At 42.5% G+C, this 25,851-nt stretch overlaps 1 protein-coding gene across 2 annotated transcripts; it reads right to left on the reverse strand.

The window, feature by feature from the left end:
* Positions 1–246: 246 nt before the first annotated feature.
* ehd3 (EH-domain containing 3) lies at positions 247–20,509 on the reverse strand. Of its 2 annotated transcripts, none has more exons than XM_077017277.1 (6): positions 19,697–20,509; positions 18,417–18,593; positions 15,511–15,608; positions 8,691–9,103; positions 2,672–2,836; positions 247–2,101 (listed from the first exon to the last, which is right to left on the reverse strand). In XM_077017277.1, exons 1-6 carry the CDS (start codon positions 19,921–19,923, stop codon positions 1,574–1,576), a joined length of 1,608 nt encoding a protein of 535 aa, XP_076873392.1. In that variant the 5' UTR covers positions 19,924–20,509; the 3' UTR covers positions 247–1,573. The 2 variants fall into 2 exon arrangements, with proteins under 2 accessions (XP_076873392.1, XP_076873393.1); XM_077017278.1 differs by having other exon boundaries at positions 18,417–18,665; positions 19,697–19,837.
* Between the last annotated feature and the right edge of the window lie 5,342 nt (positions 20,510–25,851).

Consider the following 25,851-nt stretch of genomic DNA (forward strand, 5'->3'; position numbering starts at 1 on the left):
CAAAAGCAGCATTTATCTGTAGATCATGTGTAGTCTAAGTACTAACCTCACAAATATACAACAGCACTAACATATGCAATATACCTCCAGACATGCCTGGACACACTCTAAATGCGAACAGTGAGAACTCCTGCTTGACGTGCCCCCCCCCCCCACACACACACACATATACACACACAGTGAATGTTTCAATTCCTCTGTTTTGGGTTCACTTTGCTGGATAATAACACAATAAATATTTGGGCCTTCAAGCTTAATATATGTGTTTATTAATGCAAAAGGTTGTCATCCACACCAAATAACACCACATTGTCAGATACACTATTCTCACCCATATGTTTATAAGCCTTCATTACAAAAGATACACATTTACCTGTGACCTTACTCTGTCTTTATCAATCATTTTTGACCCATTTGACCAAACATGGTTTATTGCATTAGTTTCATTAACCGTGTTCTTGTGTTTTCTCAGCTGGTTCCAGTGTTCAAATATCCTACATTTTCTTGCACAGAAGGGTAACATTCTAAAACAATTAAAAACACAGCAGAAAGTGACTTTAGGGTGCATCGAGGGCTGAAACCAGTTTAATATTCTTTATGTATCTTAACCACTGTAATATTGATTTGCAGTGTAAAGACTAAATGCACTTTGTGATATATGTTTTAATAACTATGCAGAAAATGAACTATGCAGAAAATAACATGGTCAGTTCCCCAATAATAACGATAATCACGATAATAACAATACCGATAATAACAAGCACACATACGTGACATATGGAAGTCAGTGATGCCTCCTGTTCCTATTGAAATCTGTATAGAATTTAATATGTATTCTAAACACACTCAAATGTTTACATAGGAATTAGCATGTACAATAGATTAACCACAAGAGTACTACATCTATAGGACCATCCATACACTAAACACAGAGAAGTCTAGCAGCTCTCTGACATGACAGCTCTATAGCATTAACAGTCTCTTGGTCAGGCTAGAAGGGCCTTGCATTTATGATGCTGCTGCCTTCACAAGACGAGTTCTACACCTACTTATAAAAAGTTATTTTGTGATCATTTTCATGTATATCTGTATTTAAGACCTACAGATAGAGGAATCATTAAGACTGAGACTTTATTACATTTTCTTACACTGTTCTGAGACAGAAATGTATTGGATTAAATTGCTTCAAATAAGAACTCGTATTAAACAAGTGTAGTCTTTATGCTTGTCTTATCAGCTATGGCTGTTGAACAAAAGAAGTGTATTTGACAATATGTATGGATGTTTTTTTGGAATCATTAAAAAACCTGCTCTGAACATGATTTAGTTTATTTAAAAACTCACAAAACATCGACAACAAAAATACATAAATAGATCAAAGGATGTAGCAGGCATATTTCTTAATAGAGCAGTCTTAATTCAAGACATAACTCTCATTTAAGAGCAGCCACTGTCAGATTCACACAATGGTCCATTTCTACTCTCCACGCAATTTCTAAAGTGTGAATTCCTAACAGCCTGTTTCCCTGCTCTCGAGCCCCTGATCTGCTCCAAGTTCTTCACCTGCTCTGCTCTACTCTGCTGTTTTTCTCTTGGATGGTGGCACCAGGTGGGCAGGGAGGTCACTTGGCAGCTCATGTCCTTCTAGTTTGACCTTAATGAGGTGGTTGGCCAGAGCAAACTCCTCATCGTCCAACATGCCGTCCTTATCTATGTCAGCCAGCTTCCAAATTTTTCCCAGAACTGTGTTGGGCAGCTTGGATTTCACCATCTCCTTCTTGGCGTTGGCACCGCTCACCTTGCCATTGACAGGAGAGAGGGTGTAGAAGATTTCATCGTACATAGGCTTGTCACGGGCCACCACCCACTCCACCTCATCAATGCCTTCGCCTGCACCTTCTCCGTAGCCATGCCCAAAGGGGCCGTTCATGGTGCCCTCGAAGGCTCCACCCTTCACCACCTGGTTGGGCCTCTGGGTTTCCTCCTGCCGCACCAGGACCATGAGCTGGGCGATGTCATGGGCCAGCATGTCATCCACAGCATCCAGCAACTTCATTTTCAGCGGCTGAAACTTGTTCAAATCGTGGGCCTGCAGCTGCTCCTGCTCACACAGGAGGATTAGACCAAGAACATGGGTGACAACAGTGTTCTCACAGGATCTCACAGTATATCTCACATCTCACACTGTATTTCACAGTAAGTCTCACATATATTATGTCTTACATTGTATCTCACAGTGTATCTCACATCTCACACTGTATCTCACAGTATGTCTCACATAAATTATGTCTTACATTGTATCTCACGGTATACTGTCACATGTCCTACACTACATCATGTCTCACATTATATTGTTCCACAGTATGTCTCAAAAATTACATCTAACATGTCTCACACTATATGTTTAATGTCTCACAGTATGTCACAGTATGTTTTTCTCCTGTCTCACATTATATGATGATTCACAGTATATTATGTTTTATATTATGTCTCACATATGTCTCAACATATTTCTAAAATATCTCATGGTATATAAGGTCTCACGTCTCAGTACACTACATCTCATAATATTTTATGCCTCCCATACTACACATGACTGTCATTTCATGTAGAAAACTGATGTTGATCCCACAACACAATTTAAGTAATGTTTGTGAAAAATTATATTTACCTGCATTTTTTTGAGATTGGGGAAGTCTCCAGGAGAAATCTGATGTTCCCTCTCAATGCGGCTGTAGATTTCTCCTAGACTATTAATCAGTTCCTTCTTTTTATTCTCTTTCCCAAAGACGGTAGGCATCTCCTTCTTCAAAGAGCTGATGATGTAGGCATGGACCTGTGGTGAAAGAGGAATCTCATTTTGAGTTCAAAGTAAAACCTCCAGCAACTTTCTTTCCTCCAAATGTGAGTAGGATGTAATCCAGGATGTTATATTAAGTAAACAGACAAACAATACCCCATAATATACTCTGTGCACCTTGAAGAGACCCTCCCATTCTGTATGGTCAAAGGAAGGACGATCATGTACTGGACTGGGAGGTCGGGCCATAGGAAGTCAAAGGTTAACTTTATCAGTTGGTTTCAATCTGACCGGTTGAATGATGCCTGGGCATCTCCAGGACACGTTGATAGGCAAACAGAGGTTTTCATGCACAGAGGAAGTGACAAGTGGTTTCCTTTTCAAGTGAACATTTTTTACCGACTTCCTAAATATCTGTCCTCTTCACATCCTGTAGAGGTGGACTGCTGTTTGAAGTAAGTTCAAATAATAATGTAATGATAATAATACTATGAATAAGTTGCTGAATGGGGGTGACATGCCACCCTCCACATCATTACACACACCCTTCAAATTAATTAACGTCTTAAAAGGTCACTTGTGCAGAAACAACTCTGTTGCACTTGATCCTCTGGAATGCCAAGCAGCAGTTTACAGTGATCTGACAAGAGAAGGAGCTTCCCAGAGAAGGAGCGTCACAGAGAAGGAGCGTCACAGAGAAGGAGCTTTACAATAAAGGAGCATCACGGAGAAGGAGCTTTACAATAAAGGAGCGTCACAGAGAAGGAACTTTACAATAAAGGAGCGTCACAGAGAAGGAGATTTACAGCGAAGGAGCGTCACAGAGAAGGAGATTTACAGCGAAGGAGTGTCACGGAAAAGGAGCTTTACAGAGAAGGAGCGTCATGGAGAAGGAGCTTTACAGAGAAGGAGCGTCATGGAGAAGGAGCTTTACAGAGTAGGAGCGTCATGGAGAAGGAGCTTTACAGAGAAGGAGCGTCATGGAGAAGGAGCTTTACAGAGAAGGAGCGTCATGGAGAAGGAGCTTTACAGAGAAGGAGCGTCATGGAGAAGGAGCTTTACAATGAAGGAGCGTCATGGAGAAGGAGCTTTACAGCAAAGGAGGCCAAGAGACCAGAAGCACCAAATCAGCCAAAATTTCAGCTGAACAAAAAAATATGAATCGAGTCCACACACTTTATCTGCATTTTGCTTTGGCAGTATTCTGATTTTTCCAAGGTGTTCTAGTGCAAAAGTCTTTTTGCAATATTTTGGTGTTAGTAATGGTGTTTGTGATCAGAGTAGTCAAAGGGTTAAGGTTAGGGTTAGGGGGAGGGGCAAAGGTATCCATGATTCAAGGATGGCCTCCCTTTCGGCCTTGGGTTATGATTTGGGTTAGGTGTAAGAGTTAGGGGTTATGGTTAGGATGGGTTAGGGTGGTTAGGGATCGGGGTGGGTTGGGGGTTAGGGGTTAGGGTGAGTTAGTGTGATCAGGGGTTAGGGTGGGTTAGTGTGAGCAGGGGTTAGGGTGGGTTAGTGTGAGCAGGGGTTAGGATGGGTTAGTGTGAGCAGGGGTTAGGGTTAGGATGGCCTTACTTACGATCTTGCAGAGAGATGCATTTGCACGACCCTGCTTTAACTCTCCTTTCAATATGTTTGTTTGATAGACTGTCCTGTTCATTGTAATTATGTTTTCTTTTCTCTTAATGATGAATGATGAATTTTTATCATACTGTTTTGGTATGAAAATCCACATAAATGTGAAAACCCAGCCAATGAAATCCCATCCAACAAAAACCCATCCAATGAAAACCCATCCAACAAAACCCATCCAACGAAAACCCACTAAGATGACGACCAATTCTTAAGGGTTTTTATGCCACATGTATTTATATTTACAGCATTTATCCAAAAAAGGCTTACAATTATAACTAAATACAGTCTAACCAACTTAAGGGCTTTGCTCAAGGCAACAACAGTGGTAACAACCCTAATCCTAACACTAACCCTTACCCTAACCCTAACCATGGTAACAACACTAACCCCCTACCCAACCCCTAATCCTAACCCCAATACTAACTAACATGGTAGTGGTGGGGCTTGGGATTACTAGTTGAGCAACTTAATGACTGACCTTATTACAGTGGTTATTATCCATCCTAGAGCCGATATGGAATATGTTTTTAATGCCTGGGCAAGTATTCTTTAGCCACACCCTCTCTTTATAGGAACATTACTCTAGAAAGGGAGGGAAAAGTGAAGATCATAAAATTCTCTAATGGTAGATTAGAGATAGAGATATAACAGAGATATAACAATGTTGTACCACAACTTTCCAACTTTAATTATTTGGCCACAATCACAGGCACCATGTTTGGAGAACACTGCGTATAAAGGGAAGACCCTCCTCCCAACAGTGTAGGTGTTGGACATGAGAAGGTATGGGCCTGCTTTCTGCCTCTGGAACCAGACGACTTCATATCACCTTGTTTCCCTGCAAAGCACCATACAATGCTTTTGGCATTTTAATTAGACGGTGAAACCCCAATAGTCAGTGTGAATATTTCTGGTTAAACAATTCTTTGTTTTGAAAGAAATAACATGGACTGCGTTAGCCCTAACCTTAGCATTAGCAGGCTAGATTTACTACAATGTCATGCTGCACCAGAAGATGTAGACAGGTTTACCATGTCATTATGCACCAGATGCAGTCAGATTCTTTATAGGAAATGAAGGACAAATCAATGGTTCTGTATTCAGTGTTGGAGAAATCAATACTTAGGGAGGACCTACATGCTGAAGGACATTATTCTGCCAACAATGCACAACACACACAAGAGCTCGAATAATGTACAACCTTACACATCACACACAAGAGCTCAAACAATGTACAACCTTACACATCACACACAAGAGCTTAAACAATGTACAACCTTACACATCACACACAAGAGCTCAAACAATGTACAACCTTACACATCACACACAAGAGCTCAAACAATGTACAACCTTACACATCATACACAAGTGCTCGAACAATGCACACCAAAACACACACAAGTGAACACATGAGCTGTGTTAATGCCATGACATTTTTAGTAACTGATTGCTACAGACAACCATGTTATGAACACATATACATGCAGACATTCATGGACTAGAGGTGACAGAAGCAGACAAGTCCTCTTTAAAACATTGCTTCACTTATACAGTCAGTACTACTTATAATCAAAATTCTTGCCCCTGGCATAAATTAATATACCAGTTAATATATTAATTAATATATACCAGTGCATATAAATGTTGGTATGCATCACAAATTTGGTAAGTAATATTTGATATAACCTGTATGTATAAATGTAATATGTATGGCTAGCCTAAACTCTATGTAAGAACTGGACCTAAATTCGGACATTCTGGAGCCAATATAGTATTATTTGCACAGTGGAAAGAAACAAACAACCTTGTCTAAGCCATAAAAGAGAGCACAGATCTGTGAGAACAGCTAGATTTATGATCAACTCTCAGTTGAGGCAAGAACGTTTTTGCCCTTTTTAGTCAGCTTATGCCTGAAGGCAAGTCATAAATCTGGAACAGAGGCACAAAAACAAAAGCCGATGCAGAACACTGGGAGGAGCTATCCCCACACACCCCTGGGAGGAGCTATCCCCACACACCCCTGGGAGGAGCTATCCCCACACACCCCTGGGAGGAGCTATCCCCACACACCCCTGGGAGGAGCTATCCCCACACACCACTGGGAGGAGCTATCCCCACACACCACTGGGAGGAACTATGCCAACACACCACTGGGAGGACCGATATCCACACACCACTGGGAGGAACTATCCCCACACACCCCTGGGAGGAGCTATCCCCACACATCCCTGGGAGGACCGATCCCCACACACCCCTGGGAGGAGCTATCTACACACACTTCTGGGAGGAAGGATCCCCACACACCCCTGGGAGGAGCTATCCCCACACACCACTGGGAGGACCGATCCCCACACACCACTGGGAGGAACTATCCCCACACACCACTGGGAGGAACTATCCCCACACACCACTGGGAGGAACTATCCCCACACATCCCTGGGAGGACCGATCCCCACACACCCCTGGGAGGAGCTATCTACACACACTTCTGGGAGGAAGGATCCCCACACACCACTGGGAGGACCGATCCCCACACACCACTGGGAGGAACTATCCCCACACACCACTGGGAGGAACTATCCCCACACATCCCTGGGAGGACCGATCCCCACACACCCCTGGGAGGAGCTATCTACACACACTTCTGGGAGGAAGGATCCCCACACACCCCTGGGAGGAGCTATCCCCAAACACCACTGGGAGGAGCTATCCCCACACACCCCTGGGAGGAGCTATCCCCACACACCACTGGGAGGACCGATCCCCACACACCCCTGGGAGGAGCTATCCCCACACACTCTTGGGAGGACTGATCCCCACACACTCCTGGGAGGAGCTATCCCCACACACTCCTGGGAGGAAGGATCCCCACACACCCCTGGGAGGAAGGATCCCCACACACCCCTGGGAGGAAGGATCCCCACACACCCCTGGGAGGAGCTATCCCCACACACCCCTGGGAGGAGCTATCCCCACACACCCCTGGGGGGACCTATCTGCAGCCAGGGGCAGTTACAAAGCAGTGTACGATCACAGCATTTTACTCTGGTATCCATGGGTGAGAGACACTACTGTTCATCCAAGGCATTATACGAATTATACGGTCTACATGGGCCTTTCAGAGACTTTTCTTTCACATTGAATGAACTCAATGCTTTATGGTCTCTCCTTTAGTGCTGAACTCTAAGGTTTTCCCACTGTGGAGCCACTGACCACTACAAGGCAATGTCAAGTAGTTAAGGACAATAACTAGTATTCTAACAATTGGACTAAGAAGATGTTAAGACTAATTTTTTTGTCTAACACTGTCTTATTGTACAGACCTCCCAGGCATCCTCAGGTTGGCTATATTCGCCGAGATTCGTTATAATCTCAGGACTGCGGAGGTTATAATCTTGAAAAGCCTTAAAGCGGTAGCCACTCAGTGGTGGAAGACATCATTGTTATTCATTCTAGTGTTTCTGAGAATATTAGAAATGCAATCACTATAAATAATTTTTAGCTATAAATAGCTAAATAGCTATAAAATTAAATCAAATTTAAAATATTGTATATTTTTATTGATATTGTAAGATGTGTTGCAATATTACTAATATAAAATATGTTTCAATCTGTTTAACAGTATGTATTCTTCTTCTTCTGCTTCTTCTCATTATTATTACTATTAGTAACTGCCTTAAAACTTTCTTGCTTCTAAGCAGGGCCAGAAGGAACTTACCATCTCGTGATGAACTACTGCTTAGACAGTTCAGGGTTAGTGTTATCTCGGGTTAGCCTAAGCCTTACTGCAGTGGCATGGTGGTTAGCATGTTTACCTCTTGGTGCTAAGCTCTCATGTTTGTGTCCCTATCTGGGTGGAGTTTCCATGTTCTCCCCGTGTCTGCGTGGGTTTCCTCTGGGGTCTCCGGTTTCCTCCCACAGTCCAAAAAACATGGAGGTTAGGTAGAAACTAGCTACCCTAAAAATTGTTCTGATGTGAGTGTGCGTGTCTGTATGCCCAGTGATGAATGGTGATCTGTCCTTGGTGTTGTCATCTCTCCCCTTCCTGCAGGCGACCGGAGGCTGTGGTTCCGGTTTAGAGTACACTGTGTGTAATTGGCTGACACTTCTCACTGTGTTGACTGCATGTTGTGTAGTGCGTTATAATATGCCCTTGGGCATAGAAGGCACTATACAGGTGTAACTTCATTCATTCACAAGCCTGATCCTTACCGTGACTAAGCCATGTATGAAAAAGGTTTCTGATTGTTACCTTAGCGAGTCTGGCCCTCTTGATCAGGTCATTGAGCTTGCGGAGGGCAGCATTGCGTGGCAGTGACTGAATGTCCTTGAATAGGTCTTGCTCCTCTGCCTCGAACAGTCTGCGATTGTCGGGGATGAGCAGGGGATGTGACCAGAAGGACCCGATGTAGACACGGACCACCTCAGGTGTGTTCACGATCTTGCCCAACGACCACATGAGTGCACCATACACACGCATCAGCTGCTGGGTTTCAATCTGGTCGGCTTTGTTGAGCACTACACGGATCTTGTCCTCATGGTTCTTCAGGGCACGGATCACTTCCGAAAACTCATCTGAAATGTCCAGCTTGTGGGCATCGAATAGCAGGATGATGCGGTCCACACGCTCAGCAAACCACTCCAGCACAGCTGCAAAGTCATAGCCTGCAGGACAGGGAGAAAGGAATGGGTAACCGGGCCAGGATTTACACACAGACTGATGGGCAGCTGAAGAACATCACCTTCATTAGGTGTTGGATGGGGAGTGAGTATGTGCTGGGTTAGGATAAACCCTTCCCCACTCACCATACCCTAACCCTACCCCTAACCGTACCCTAACCCACCCCTAACCTAACCCCTATCACTACCTCTACCCCTAACCCAACCCTACCCCAACCCGTATCCCTAACCCCACCCAACACCTAACCATACCCCAACCCTACCCCCTATCCCTAACCCAACCCCTATCACTACCCCTACAACTAACCTTAACCCTAACCTAACCCAACCCCTAACTCAACTCAACCCCTAACTCAGTGGTTCCCAAAGTGGGGGGCGCGCCCCCTAGGTGGGGCGCGGAGCTATTGCTGGGGGGGCGTGGAGCTTGGAAGTAAAACGTGTGCACATGTGTCAATATAGGGGGTGTGTGTAGGAGCGGGCGCAAAAATATTCTCATCTTCTAAAAGGGGCACAGCAGAAAAAGTTTGGGAACCACTGCCCTAACTCAACTCAACCCCTAACTCAACCCTACCCCTATCCCTACCTCTATCCCAACCCTACCCCTATCCCAACCCAATCTCTAACACAACCCCTACCCTTAACACAACCCTACCCTTAACACAACCCAACCCAAACCCAATCCTACCCCATCCATGCTGCTGAAGCACACTGTGAGCACTCTTAACAACATGGTTAAAAGGCACTGTCACTCTGGAATATTATGATGCAGTGTCTACAAAGTTGTAATGGGTTCTTCATCTAAAATTGTGCTATGTCCCACTCAAGAAACCATACCATCTTAACATTTTTAACTAAATCACCTAGATAATGTAATGGAGTACATTCACAAATTAAAACCGTAACAGCTCCAACTCCCTACTCATTCTTGGTATCTGAAAACATTTTTAGTCCATCAGACATTATAGCTGTTTTTGCCCGAACATTTAATACCATCAACCAAAACCAGTTTGTTTGGAAAATTCAATTCACAATTTCACACACACACAAACACACACATACACACATACTTTTACATTAAATAGATGACTTTCATTTAACTATACTTTTGCAAATAGTGTGAGTGTGAGAGAGAAGAAAAAAGCTTTGGAAAGAAAAGAGCCTGAGGACACATACAGAGCCCTAACCCTACCTCTAACTCTGAGGACACATACAGAGCCCTAACCCTACCTCTAACTCTGAGGACACATACAGAGCCCTAACCCTACCTCTAACTGTGAGGACACATACAGAGCCCTAACCCTACCTCTAACTCTGAGGAGAGATACAGAGCCCTAACTCTAATCTTGGGCAAACCACATCTAAAGCAGCACAGCAAAAGCACTTCCAAAATCCAGCACAGCCATTATACCTTCGAATAAACTGGAAACATTCTTCTTGTACACTGGCACTTGTCTTTTAACTCATACATACTTTGTATCTGTGGAATTTTAGGATATGTACAAACATACAACTCTCTAACTCGAATCTCTCTGTCCTAGCAGGACACTGGGCAGTGTGGGAAGAAAGAAGTAATTAAGTGCAAATACCCAGTTTAAATGGTTCAAGGAAGAATGAAATGTGATAACACGACAATGAATATCTGCCCTTGACCAGCACTGCCACCCAGCTAAACAGACCATACCAGCCGAGATCAGGTGAGACCATACCAGACCAGACCAGATCAGGTTAGGTCATACTTGACCATATCAGACCATACCATACAAGACCAGACCAGACGATACCATTCCAGATCAGACCAGACCAGACCAGACCAGACCATACCAGACCAGATCAGGTCAGACCATACCAGACCAGATCAGGTCAGGTCATACTAGACCATATCAGACCATACCATACAAGACCAGACCAGACCAGACCAGATCAGGTTAGGTCATACTAGACCATATCAGACCATACCATACAAGACCATACCAGACCATACCATACCAGATCAGACCAGACCATACCAGACCAGATCAGGTTAGGTCATACTAGACCATATCAGACCATACCATACAAGACCAGACCAGACGATACCATTCCAGATCAGACCAGACCAGACCATACCAGACCAGATCAGGTCAGACCATACCAGACCAGATCAGGTCAGGTCATACTAGACCATATCAGACCATACCATACAAGACCAGACCAGACCATACCAGATCAGACCAGACCATACCATACCATACCATACCATACCAGACCAGACCAGACCAGACCAGACCAGGTCAGACCATACCAGATCAGGTGAGACCATACCATACCAGACCAGACCATACCATACCATACCAGACCAGACCAGACCAGATCAGATCAGGTGAGACCATACCAAACCAGACCAGACCAGATCAGGTGAGACCATACCATACCATACCATACCATACCATACATACTAGACCAGACCAGACCAGGTCAGGTCAGGTCAGACCATACCATACCATACCATACCATACCATACCATACCATACCATACCATACCAGATCAGGTCAGACCATCCCATACCATACCATACCATACCAGGTCATGTCATGTCATGTCAGGTAAGGTCAGGACTAACTTCTAATTATTTTAATAGTTTTGCCATTTTATTACATTATTATTTTATTACATTGTTGTTTTATTCCATTATTTGAATAATTGTCATTTTATTATCTTATTTTATCATGTTTGTTTTCTTCTATTTATTCTGTTAAGCACTTTGAGTTGCATGTATGTATGAAAGGTGCTGTACAAATAAAGATTATTATTATCTAAAAGTTGCAGGCAGATTAGTGTGTTAATTAACTTGGCAGCATGGAATATGGTAGACACTACTAATGTTTTTTTCTACAGGGTTATTACACGCATGCAGGATGGGGGAGACCATCTCTTGATTAGGCAGTTTCACAAGGAGAGAGGTTCTTTATTGTCTGCAGGGCTGTAGTGTGTGTTCCTACTGCTACTAACATATGGACATATTATCCTTCATTTTACCTAAAAGAAAATCTCAACATTTACTCCAGGACTACAATAACCCTAACCCTAACCTAACCCTGACTTAAACCTAACCCTAACCTAACCCTATGCTAACCTAAACTAACCCTAACTCTCTGCACACCTCATAGGCACCTAACCTTAACCCATAACCCTAAATCTAACCCAAACATAACCCATAGTCCTAACCCTTACCAATAGCCCATAACCCATAACATCTGCAGAAATTTAGGCTAGAATGACAGAGCAGGACAATAAGAGCAGTGAAACTGGGGAAGGAGCTTTACATGAGCGTTACAGCAGTGATTAGTGTGCGTGTGTGTGTGTGTGTGTGTGTGTGTGTGTGTGTGTGTGTGTGTGTGTGTCTGTGTGTGTAAGGGTTCAGATCAGTGATTGGGGGAGTGTATAAGGGTTTAGATCAGGCTGTGTAATGCTCCTGCCCATCAGCAAGGGGGCGACAGTACTTCCATCTCTGTGGAGCACCTCGCTACAGATGTTAACACTGCACTGGCTTATACCACCTTCCCATCATATACAATACCTCCATATGGGCATCTACGCTGGATGCTATAAGCACACACATCTCCTGTAGTTGACAGGGGAGAGAGACACAAACATGAAAATCAAGGCATGTTGCAAAATGAAGAGAGAGTTAGAAGCTCATGAGTGACCCTAACACTAGAGAGCTAGAGCGATGGTGTCAAAGGCTCATGAACAGAAGCGAGCAACGAAACAACGAAATATGATATGAAAAGAGGTAAAATGAGACCAGAATAGAAGATGAGAAAAGGAGAGTGGCAGAATGAGATGGAGAAAGAGTAGAAAGACTGAGAGATGAAAAGACAGATAAAAAGACAGAAACAGAAATAATCTTTACGCTTGGCTCATCTTTCTGAAGTGTTTCTTCGTTTCAAATTAACAGACCACTATAACACACACATGCACACACACACACACACACACACACACACACACACACACACACACACACACACACACACCCTTTACCACTTACAGGGTAGGACAGTAATATAATGTTATGGCATTATATAATCAGGATACAAAGCCATTGCATTAGTATTACATTAGCATTACATTAGCCTCACCCACTCTACTTCTAATGGTTCGAATGAGGACTGTACCCACTACTGTAACTTGTTCTGATGTTTACTTCATTCCCAGCATATGTTTGGGTTAGGGTTAACCAGTGTGTGTCTGGAAACATGCATGTGTGTGTGCCTGAAAACATGCATGTGTGAAACTGCATCATGACATTCTGTTCTTTCATGAACACAACTCAATTTAAGTGCTGAATGTGTTCGAGTGTGAGTGTGCACGGTTTACTGAATGAGAGTGTAGAAGAATATGGTTTACTGGATGTTTTCAACTTCTCCTGCAACCTTCTCTGTTGAAACAGAACAAGCTGCAACATGTTAACGTGCCTTTCTAGAAGTTGAGTGTTATTGTGTATTTAAGACATGATTTACGTGTGTATATAGGATTAGTGATTTAAGTGTTTATATATGATATAAGTGCTACCAGAAAAGTGTTACCCTGTTAGACCTGAACAGTCACATGAGTGAACAGATGTGGGTCACATGCCATGATAATTTAGACAAGGGAGGTTAGCAAAAAAGCAGCTAACTCTAATTAGCTAACCCTAACCCCTAGCTCTAACCACTAATTCTTAACCCTAATACCTAACCCTAACACCAACCCGAACCCTAACACTTTACCATTAACCCTAACACCTAAGCTTAACCCCTAGGCCTAACCCTGTGCTTTACAGTTTAGTACAGCTAAAGTACACAGTGCTTTAGCACAGCAAGGACCAGCAGCAACAACAGAAACACACAACAGCAGCAACACAACCTCACAAATATAACCTATACAAAAACACAAACAAACAAAAACACAAACACAAACCAACAATAAGAAAACCAGCAAAACAAAAAGAGGGGTGGGTACACTCATGCAGACTCACACACACACGCAAGCGCACACATGCACGCATGCACACCAACACACACACGGTGGTGCACAAGCTATGCCAACACTTTTTACACATTTACAACACATTTACAATCAAAATAATTCTCGCTTTCCTTCTCATGCGACCAGTAAAGAAATTTCACAGCACAGAGTGGCATAAGTTATCGACACCATGTGAAGAAAGAGGTCTCATTAGGCACTGCTAAATACAGCTCTCACACTACACTGTGAGTAGGACATCTTAATACCACACACAGTTCAACAAACAAAATTCTGTCAAAAGAGTGGCCTACCGTGTAGCTACTGGGGAGTGGCTTACCGTGTACTGGGGAGTGGCCTACCATGTACTGGGGAGTGGCCTACTGTGTACTGGGGAGTGGCCAACTTGTGCTGAAATGCTAACATGACTAACATGGCTAACAAATGAATTATTTGGGCATCATTTGCAGAGCAGAAGCAACTCAGGTGAATCAGTAGGTAATTAGAACTGAGCACACCTGTGTTATATGCTGATCATATCATAACTACATTTCTCTTTTAGTCAGAGAGCCAAGCAGAGAGAAGTGACAGAGCCAGAATGCTGCCAGACAGGAAAGGGCAGCCCTAGAGATACAAGGTCTCACTCCAAGTCTCACTCCAGGTCTCACTCCAGGTCTCACGCTGGCTTCTGTTGCTGCTTGTTGTTTTTTTGAGTAATATAGTGGAGCTTGTGTCACCTACACGCCTTTGGTGGTCTTCCTATGTGATCTGAACTCCATAATCAGAAGCATGGGTAACTGTTTAACCCTATACACCTACAACTCTTTCCATCTAGCACATCATGTGATTTCCTCTTCTGCTGTTGGTAACATAAAAGGATGATATTCAAAGCCTGATTCTTGTAGCTCTGAAATGTGATGGGTTAGGGTTAGTTGGAACAGTGCTAATAGCAGAATTACTGCATCAACAGCTCTACTGAACAACAGCAAAAGCCATGTGCAAAACACAAAATCAGTGCTCACTCGGTACATATGTGCAGGAGGCATGTGACCACATTTCTGTGGTTTCACTAGTCTTTTATTGAGTTACATCATTTATTTTTAAGAATAAATAACCCTAATCCCTAAAGTAATTAGGGTTAGGGTTAGGGTTAGTCAAGCAGTTGAGCTTGGTTTTACCTAATTAGCACAGAACATAGGCCTAGGTTTAAAAACTGCATAAAAATTGTACAAGGTAAAATTTAATAGTTTTTATTGATTTAATTGGTTAATGTAATGCCTACCACATTATGCTATACCAAACTACATGTTAGTCTTCAGTAGAAGACAGAAAGAGATAGTGTGTGTGTGTGTGTGTGTGTGTGTGTGTGTGTGTGTGTGTGTGTGTGTGTGTGGCTGAGTGATACCTCTGCTGATTCTCTGCTTCTCCCCAGACAGGATCCCTGGAGTATCAATCACACTGATGCTCTCCAGAACAGGATTGGGTAGCTGGGCACACACAAATCTGCCATACAGACACACACACACAAACACTGTTTAAACATAAAAAATGAGATGTGGTTTTGGTTTGGTATTTGTTTTTGGATGTTTTTTTATTACAGAGTAGCTTTAAAATCCATAAAGCCAAAGAAATGGTCTGGGTTAAGGTTAGAAGTGGTCTGGGCTAGAAGCAATCTGGGACAAAACTAGAAGTGGTCTGTGATAGGGTTAGAAGTGGTCTGGGTTAAGGTTAGAAGTGGTCAGGGTTAAGGTTAGAAGTGGTCAGGGTTAAGGTTAGAAGTGGTCTGGGTTAAGGTTAGAAGTGGTCTGTGATAGGGTTAGAAGTGGTCTGGGTTAAGGTTAGAAGTGGTCTGGGTTAAGGTTAGATCCTATCCTGCATTTAACAGCATTTCTAGTGTGAATGTGTTTATAACTGAGGAGGTGGACTTCTTTCAGTGGAGAACCTTCCCAAGCTGCTGCTATTTGTAGAGTCATAAATGACACATGCATCTATTAATACATATTAAAACCAGGGCAGTCGTCTGAATCACAGCATAAACCCTCCAAACAAACAAACACACCACCAAAACACCATAACATACACCACAAAGCACACAAACACACCACCAAACACAAAAGCACACATATACACCAACAAACACAAACACACCACCAAACACACAAACACACTACCAAACACACCACCACAAAGCACACAAACACACCACCAAACACACCACCACAAAGCATACAAACACACTACCAAACACACCACCACACCACCACAAAACACACACACACTACCAAACACAAAAACACACATATACACCACCACACACCACCAAACACACATATACACCATCAAACACACCACCAAACACACATATACACCATCAAACACACCACCAAACACACCACCAAACTAGGAGTCATTTACTAGTAACTGTTAAAAGTGTACAACAGCTAAAATACAACTTTAAAAAAAGTTTTTTAAATTTCCTTTTGTCAGAAAAAGTCAAATGTTCAATGTTGTCATGGCTTTGTTTAACCAAACGTCAGTGGAGAGACCCTCAAGAATGCTGCCTGCATGTTGCTATGAGAGCACCTCTTCCACATAATAACTTGGGCTATGTTCGAAATAGCATACTACATACTGTATACTGCACTCAATATATACTGGATACTGCATACTGGTCCTAGTAGTAGTATGCAGTATAGTATACAGTATGCGTAAAAAGCAAGGCAACTATTAGTGCTTCTTTTGAAGTCCCGGAATGTTGGATGCTTTACTAGTTTTGAAAAGAAACAAAGAGAGAAAGTGGAGAAGAAATGGGAAGTGAGAAGTGGAGGAAAAATGCTGAAAAATCTTTTGTAATTTTGGAATAGAAGTTTAATGTTAGTATAAAACACCTACTTCAAGAGCTAAGAATAGCTGATTAATTAATGTTAGTTAATGTTAATTATTTAATATTAATGATATTAATAATGTGGAATTTATTTGAAAGTGAATGTTTTAGTTTAGATTTACACAAACATATATTACCCGTCAACGCAAAACACAAAACAATTTTTTCTGCATTTTCTGTACTACTTTCCGTAACAAAGTTTGAAAAAGCTGAACCAGATTTTTACAAAAAGGGTTTCTAGACTTTACATTACAAAGCCTATAACAATAGCTTTAACAATTAGACTAATCCTTTATTCCATCAGTTAATGGATGAAAGAGATGAATGATGATATGTTGTGCAATCACATTTGAAGTTAAATGGATTTTAAGAGTGGCGGTCTATACATATAATGTCTATACTATGTGTAATGTTTCAGAGAGCTACACTGACAAGACCATAAACACTAGGCTGTAAAATAGAATCTAATGATGCATTTGCACCGTGTCGAGCACCTTTGGTAGGACGGTTTCCGTTATATGATAACAGATGGGAATGTCGTACTTGGGCTCTAAGACAAAAAGAAGGCAACAAAAACCCTGGTTGTTCATGACTGATCATCAAGAACAATATACTTGCTAAGAGCTTCTGTTACTTTCACAGATCTAGGGTTCTGTGTTGACATTTTTCTCATCTAGCTAGCATTTGCTGCAGTGTTGGTTAATGGCGTGTTCTGCTAGCAGTGAACTCCTCGTGCTCCTTTAAGATGTTTTATCAGGTTCCTTGTATTGAAGGAAGATGCAGAAGAACCTCCTCTTTATATGTTCATAGAGCGACATTTCGAGTTTTTGCTCATTAGCGCAGCAACAGGCACGAGGCACAAGGTATCAGGTGTGGGTATCGGAGTCTCGTTTGCCATGAGTACGCTTATATCAAATACCCAATACAGGGCAAATACCCAATACCTGTATCAGTATTCATGCATTTCTAGTTTTAGCAACGTTCTGTCTCCCTATAAAAAAGCCTCATTAGAGACTCACTGGGCTATACGCACCGTGGTAATATGCTCTGCCCCTACCAGTAAGCAATAATAATTTTACTGCTGTAATACTAAATTAATATGCTATACAAGTTCCACTTATGTAGCACCTTTGAGAATAACCAAGGACACTTTACATCAAAACAAATAAAAAAACAGACAGAGAGAGAGGGTAAGAGAGTTCCAGAGTGTCGGCGTGACCACACTGAAAGACCGATCACCCAGTGTTTAAGTTAACTCTGGGAACAACCAAGAGACCACCTATGAGTGGGGACATAATGGTGTAGGAGGTTGGCCAGATATAAGGGTGCCAGAGGGTGCCTCAAAGGCGAGAACTAGCATTATATACTGAATGTCCAGAGAAGACATTGTATTATCGGTGTTATATATTCTGTTCTTGCAAATGTACCTGTTGAGGAAAGCATTGCCAAAGGCGTTGAGCTTGCGGAAAGGTTTCTTAGGATCCACAACCAATGCGTTTCCTGGAATGAGTCCTTCAATGTCTCCATGCATGACAGCGATGAAGGAGTCCGTGGTGGGCTCTGGACCAATGCGCATTCCTGGAAAGTCCTGCTCCAGGAGATACCTGCATACACACATATAAACACACATACAGACATACACGTGTCACGTCCATCCATTCATCCATCGATCCATCCTTCCATCAAAGAGATGACGGTCATAGATGAAAAGGCATTCAAGTATTTTTCAAGTTCTGTTTTTGGAATAGATCACATATTGCACCATAAAACACAATCCAAAAACATTCTGTAGGCTATATTTACATATGGACAATATTCTAGTACTTCTTGATTTTTTCACAACACAGAGTTATTTACACAGAGTTACGCATTTACACAGAGAGGGCGATTCCAGGACTTTATTACTTGGCAGGTCTGTCATGGAAAAACAATGGAAAATTCAGATTCTTGCTGAGGTGAGAACAAGGACAGGAGAAGCAGGCACCCCACCCCCCCCCCCCCCCCCCCCCCCCCACCACCCACCACCCACCCCACCCGCCCACCCCCCCCCCCCCCCCCCCCCCCCCCCCCCCGCACACACTCGCACACACACACAGGAGAAGCAGGTACTCTGAAAACATGACTCAGGTTGTGGCCATGCACACAGACCCTTGTGTCCTTTCACACACACACACACACACACACACACACACACACACACACACACACACACACACACACACACACACACACACAGATAGTGTGTCTTCCAACAGGACTGAAATCAAACTTTAAAAAGTGCAGCATTTCCAATATCATACTTACTACAGAGAGTTAAGTTATGCCATAATCATAACCCTAATATCCTAACCTTAATCTTAACCCTTAACCCATAGCCATTATGCTATGTGCCTTAAGTCATATGAGAAAGAATGATCACAAAATTGCTTCAGTGTCATATATTGTAATACTCTATACTGTAATAATATGCTCTCATTAAACTCAATCTGAATCATATACTTTTGTTTAGCACAGTGACCAGTGCACTGTAAACATAAACTTTGTCCACTGTGATATGATGTCTCATTATGTTCTCTGCCAGTGTTGATCAGAAAAGCGTCTCATCTTTATGGATGGGCGTGGCTGCCTGCGCTCGCAATTCAGTAATTGTTATTAATCGGGGTTAATGAAATAAACGATTTCTCCTCAATTAGATTACATAACATACCGTATGAAGCTTGTTTTTCCAGTGGAATACTGTCCCACGAGGAGAACCATTGGCTTATTGTCAAAATCGGCATCTTCTAAGGCGGGGGAGTGAAACTCGTGGAACTTGTAGTGTTCTTCTAGGGGTAGGAGCTTGGTTTTGTAGAGCTTTCTGAGACCATCGCTGACGGTCTGAAACACCTCAGGATCTCTCTTCCGCCTGTCATCCTTACCGAGCCAGCTGAACATGATGCCTTGTCCTCTTTTTACTTGTTAAATGTACTGTCGCGCTTTCACACAGACGAACAGGTGCAGGAACTGATTTTGTAGATTGCGACGTTGAGACTATTTTGAAGCTCAAAACACTAAAGTGACATTCTGCATCTGCAGGGGTTTGAGCGATCGTAGGCCAGGCTCAAATGCATTTAGCTATTGTTATGTCAGCGACAAAATAATCCAGGCTAACACATTGTAAAAAATTGCAAAACACTATTTATATGTCACATCAAAAACCACGGCCAAATGTCCGAAGATTATGGAGGAATCCAAAACGCACGCAGCAAGGTTACCAAAGGCTAAATTAGGTTCTTATATTGCAATACGCGGTTTACGAGGATCACCCGAGATTATATGTATTTTCGTGGCGAAATAAATCACAGGTGTGGAAACAACGGCGACGCAGAATCTCAGAAAATGACAGGCTAACCCGGCGCCTTGCGACGGTGAATTTAAATGCCAGTGCGGAGGAGAAATCCGACACGGGAGGAAATGTCCAACTGCTGGCAAGCCCCACCCAGCACTTCAGCCAGTGAAGGCAGTGAGGGCGGCGCCATTTTTACTGATGGGGCCACTTGAACGCTGCCCACAGGCCCATTAAAATACAACACTGCACCAGCTGAGGGCTAGAGTGGTATCTCTATTAATCCTGTATTCGCACATATACTTGTCAATGTACCCGTGTACAAATCCAAGCATACTATATAAATCAGCTCATGAATAAACATACATTCATTAACACACCCTAAAAGAAGTAAGGATGATGGCGACTACCACAACCGATTTCTACATTCCTCCACTGTGCACAGATGACATCTACTGGAAAAGCAGGGGAAATTAGACTCGAGTAGTCAGGCCTGAATGAGGGAATCCCGTAATCAGACGAGTTTACGAGTTAAATTTTTTAAATTAATTTATAAAATGTATTAAATGTATTGATTGTATATGGTTATTTATTGTACAAGTGAATTAAATTGATTAAGATTCTGAAAGAGCCAAGGTGTCAGTCAGGAGCTTCGAGTGTGAAGGGTACCTGAACCTGTCAAGCATGGAAAAGATTTTTTTAGAAATGGGGTGATAACTGTAAGAGTCAAATGGCTCTAGATAAAGCGTATTAAATATTACCTAAAGCAAAGGGTTAGTGTGAGGGGTAGGGTTAGTGGTTAGGGTTTAAGAAGTTAAACCATAATAATTATGTGATTTGAACTTGAATTTAATGCAAATTGTAAGTAATGTGCTTTAGTGATTCACCGTGTAAGCATGGCGTCCTGATAAATGAGAGGACAAAGCACAAAGTTTTGTTAGCAACGGGAGGATCTTCCTGCTGAAGGGTTCTATGGGAAATCGTCCATGTAAATGACTAAGTGACATTTTGTCAGTACCGCATGAGTGTGCATGAGTATATTTGAAAAAGTAAAGAGAAGAGGAGACATTTTAGGTACTGTGCTCACCAGCAGGTGGTGGGAAAGGACCACACATCAGTCAGCAGCATGTAGCATGTAGGGGAGGGTTAACCCTAAACCTAAACCTAACCCAGTCCTGCTCTGGGGAGGGTTAACCCTAAATCTAAACCTATCCCAGTCCTGCTCTGGGGAGGGTTAACCCTAACCCTAAACCTAACCCAGTTCTGCTCTGGGGAGGGTTAACCCTAACCCTAACCCAGTCCTGCTCTGGGATGGAGAAGGCCATTTAGCCATTTTATCATGATGTTAATTCTATTACTATATATTATACCCCTGACCAGGAATGACTGTCATGGCCTGGCAGTCATGGCCTGGCGATTAGGGAATTGGTCTTGTGACCGGAGGATCGCAGGTTCGATTCCCAGACCTCAGTCCATGACTGAGGTGCCCCTGAGCAAGGCCCTAACCCTCAATTGCTCACTTGTATAAAAATGAGATAAAAATGTAAGTCGCTCTGGATAAGGGCGTCTGCCAAATGCCGTAAATGTAAATGACAATTTTCATCATCAAATGACTTTGTATAATGATATACAAACAACTAACCGTAAGATATTATGCTATCCTAAGGTTACTTAAGAAATGTTCAGAAATTATGAATAACATAATCAATTATTAATTATGTTATTAATTAAGTTGGTGAAGAACAAAGAATACAGATTCAAAACTTAATTACACCTTTTATAGAAGGATGTCTCAGTAATTCTTCCATTCAAGACACCTACAACTGTAGCAGCAATTCCAGCACGTAAAATTTAAACCCAGATAGTCAGGAAAAGCACAAATATATCTATTATCTTTAGTACATATTAATGGACAGGTTAGCTACTTCTCAACTCACACCATTCCTATTTACATTGACATTTTCCCATTTCTGATAAAAGAATTAATAAATGATTGAATTGCCTAAAGTTAATGGAATCTTCTGGCCTTAATCTTCCTAACACATTAAAAGTAAGCTATTAGGAGGAGTAGTTTTCCTGTATGTAGCTAAAAACCTTAAGCTTGTGTAGCTAAAACCCTAAGCCTATGTAGCTAAAAACCATAATCCTAACAGATATAAAATCAATAACAAGAAATAGAAAGCAGAGGTGTGGAAGCATTTAAGTGTGAATTGTGAAGTCCCATTTTTTAAAGGACATTAGCTTTTTTTTTCTTGCAGTTCATAAACGTCTCTGCAGTGAAGCCTGTCATTAAGGCTGTGCTCCAGTGATCATAAGTGATGAAAACCACAATAAGGCACAGATGAAAATAATAACGCCGTCAAGGAGCACTTCTCATTCTCTCCTCTAGGTGTCTCCCCTGCTCCACTGTAGTTACTGTGCACATTCAGGAGGCAGCATGCAGGATTTCAGCATTATGCTGACATCAAAGATCAGAAGCCGAAGTACTTTTTCAAAATGAAAACATGCTATTACAGCAATTAGGTCCTATTATTATCCTACCCTCAGAAATAAAAACCAAACACTGCATACGCATGTACATATTCATTAATACAACCACACTTCACTGGAGAACAGTGACATGTTCCTTTCTTCTGTACTTCTCATGAAAGGAACACGAGTGCAGAGTGCAGAATTTTTGGAAGATGGGTGATTGAATTTATTAATTGAAAATGTCAGGCTAATTAAAGCAGCACTGTTTAATATTCAAAGCCCATGTTTCCTTGCAGTGATCCTCGTTAGTGACTGATAGGACTGTAGACGTGAAGTCAGAACCCTAATATGCTGTTTTTCGGAGCCTTCAGGCATTGCCTGCTGTTCTTTGCCTTCACTGCAACCACAGTCTTAACTGAGCAGCACCGAAAAGGGCCACAGGGGCTGTGATCGTGATGCCAAGCCATTATATCTGAGAGGAGCTTCTGGTTTCAGAGGGGAGTTGCTCTGCTCTTGAACTGGGCCTTAGGCCTTGCATAAACAAGCATGATGAAACTGAGGCGAGTCTGAATCATCTCAAGACAGAACTCACTGCCCTGGGAATCAGAAATGCCTTTAGCAATCCTTAAAATCACTAACATCCCTTACAGAAATGAACATTTATTCATTTAGCAGACACTCTCTTTCAAAATAACTTGCAAAACAAACTGACAGCATGTGACAGTGATAAAAGACCACTGTTCCTGATCCTGAACCAAATATGCAAATATACAGTAAATATTTAACATATTTTAAAATGGTCACATTAAAGTATAAGGTTCATTAACAAATGTACAGTAAATATGTAAGAATATACAGATGAGATGTCACTCTTGCTATTGCTTAAGATGAATTGCTTAAAGTGAATTTTAAGACTTTGAGAGACGAACAGGCAAAAAAGAATTAATATCTGTGGTCTATAAAATTCCACTAAATTTCATTAAAATTCCATTGAGCTGATGTTGTAGAGAGGCTATGTGTTTCTCTGATACTGTGAGCAGTAGACATGGGCCATGTCTGGAAGCTGCAGGGACCAACCCATACCAGAAAGAACCACAACCCCATCTGTGTTATGGTAGCATATCTCTGTAGGTATCTGCAAGAACCTGATTTATGATGTGCCAGACACATAACGTGGGCTCACAGTTTAGAGTCTCAAAAGCTGACTGCATGTGTGTGTATGTGTGTGTTTGTGCGTGTATGTGTGTGTGTGTGTGTGTGTGTGTGTGTGTGTGTGTGTGTGTGTGTTTCACCTGGGAGTTGTAGGCAGAGATAGAGCTGGAAGATTTGCAGTGGGCGTGCTGATCCTTTCCTCAGGGAAGATATTCATGCACACACACACACACACACACACACACACACACACACACACACACACACACACACACACACACACACACACACAAACACACAAACACAGTCACTACCGTAATACTGAGACATAACACAATGATCATGTATGCCTCATTACACAAAGATGTTTTGTTTGGAGGTTTACGTTTACACTGTTATGCATGTCCAGTTGCATAAGGTTAGAGGCATGAGCTCATAGGGTGTATGAGGAACAATACATGATGACATGCTGTTCACTGCTACAGGCATACAGTAAACTCAGTGTTTAATGAGCTCACACAGCATCACTGAGAGTGTTTAGAAAAAGCCTGTGAACCAGATACATTCAGCATTTTAAAGCTATAACTTTACTCAAAATATGGATTAAACAGCCAAGGCTAATGATGTAAAACGTCGCATCATGGAAATCTTTAGAGAGGAAGTGTATTGGAACCAGCAGTTGCAGTCAGATCAGGTGCACGGATGAACTACACTGCAATGAATAAAAATACTAGATAATAATAATAATCATAGATTTTAGAAAACGTTAGAAAAAAAGGTTGTTGAAGCTAACGAGACTGTAAAAGGTTTCTACAGGATGGTGCCTTCAGCAGGTCACAGTAACACAGACAGTTTCCACATGGAGGAACTTCAACAGCACTTATGAGTGGACATCCTACAGAGATCAGCGCTTGTGCTCCTGTAGAATGCTCAGAGTCTCAGAGGTTTCTGGAGCGGTGTGTCTCTGGAGCGGTGTGACTCTGGAGCGGTGTGTCTCTGGAGCAGTGTGACTCTGGAGCAGTGTGACTCTGGAGTGTTGTGTCTCTGGAGTGTTGTGTCTAGAGCGGTGTCACTCTGGAGTGGTGTGTCTCTGGAGCGGTGTGACTGGAGTGGTGTGTCTCTGGAGCAGTGTGACTCTGGAGCGGTGTGTCTCTGGAGCGGTGTGACTCTGGAGTGGTGTGTCTCTGAAGTGGTGTAACTCTGGAGCAGTGTGACTCTGGAGCAGTGTGACTCTGGAGCAGTGTGTCTCTGGAGTGTTGTGTCTCTGGAGTGTTGTGTCTCTAGAGCGGTGTGACTCTGGAGCAGTGTGTCTCTGGAGTGTTGTGTCTCTAGAGCGGTGTGAATGGAGCGGTATGTCTCTGGAGCGGTGTGTCTCTGGAGTGGTGTGTCTCTATAGAAGTGTCTCTGGAGCAGTGTGTCTCTGGAGTGTTGTGTCTCTAGAGCGGTGTGTCTCTGGAGCTGTGTATATCCAGAGTGCACTTTATCTGTGTACATGTAAAATGTAAAAATGTAAATGTGCCATATTTTGTCAATTGTAATTTTTTACACCCCAATCGAAATTTGTCCTCTGCTTTTAACCCATCTGTGCAGTCAGAACACACACACACACACACACACACACACACACACACACACACACACACACACACACTAGTGATTACTAGGGGGCTGTGGATCACACGTGCCCAGAGCGGTGGGCAGCCCTAGCCCGGCGCCCGGGGAGCAGTTGGGGTTATGTGCCATGCTCAAGGGCACCTCAGTCTGGGAATCGAACCCACGACCCTCCGGTTACAAGACCAGTTCCCTACCACCAGGTCATGACTTACTCATGTTTACCATAAGAATGTAATCAGATCAGAGTGGTAATCACAGAGGAATCCAAGGTTCAAACCACACGCACTCACATGACCCAC

This window comes from Brachyhypopomus gauderio, chromosome 9 (assembly GCF_052324685.1).
Source record: "Brachyhypopomus gauderio isolate BG-103 chromosome 9, BGAUD_0.2, whole genome shotgun sequence".
NCBI lineage: Eukaryota > Metazoa > Chordata > Actinopteri > Gymnotiformes > Hypopomidae > Brachyhypopomus > Brachyhypopomus gauderio.

What these genes read in the sequence shown, in the direction of transcription:
- ehd3 (XM_077017277.1), bottom strand. Translation starts at nt 19,923, where the DNA reads ATGTTCAGCTGGCTCGGTAAGGATGACAGGCGGAAGAGAGATCCTGAG. An exon ending in GGAAAAACAAGCTTCATACG is followed by an intron (nt 18,594 to 19,696) that starts GTATGTTATGTA and finishes GTGTGTATGCAG; the next exon opens with GTATCTCCTGGAGCAGGACT. An exon ending in GGCAATGCTTTCCTCAACAG is followed by an intron (nt 15,609 to 18,416) that starts GTACATTTGCAA and finishes TCTGTATGGCAG; the next exon opens with ATTTGTGTGTGCCCAGCTAC.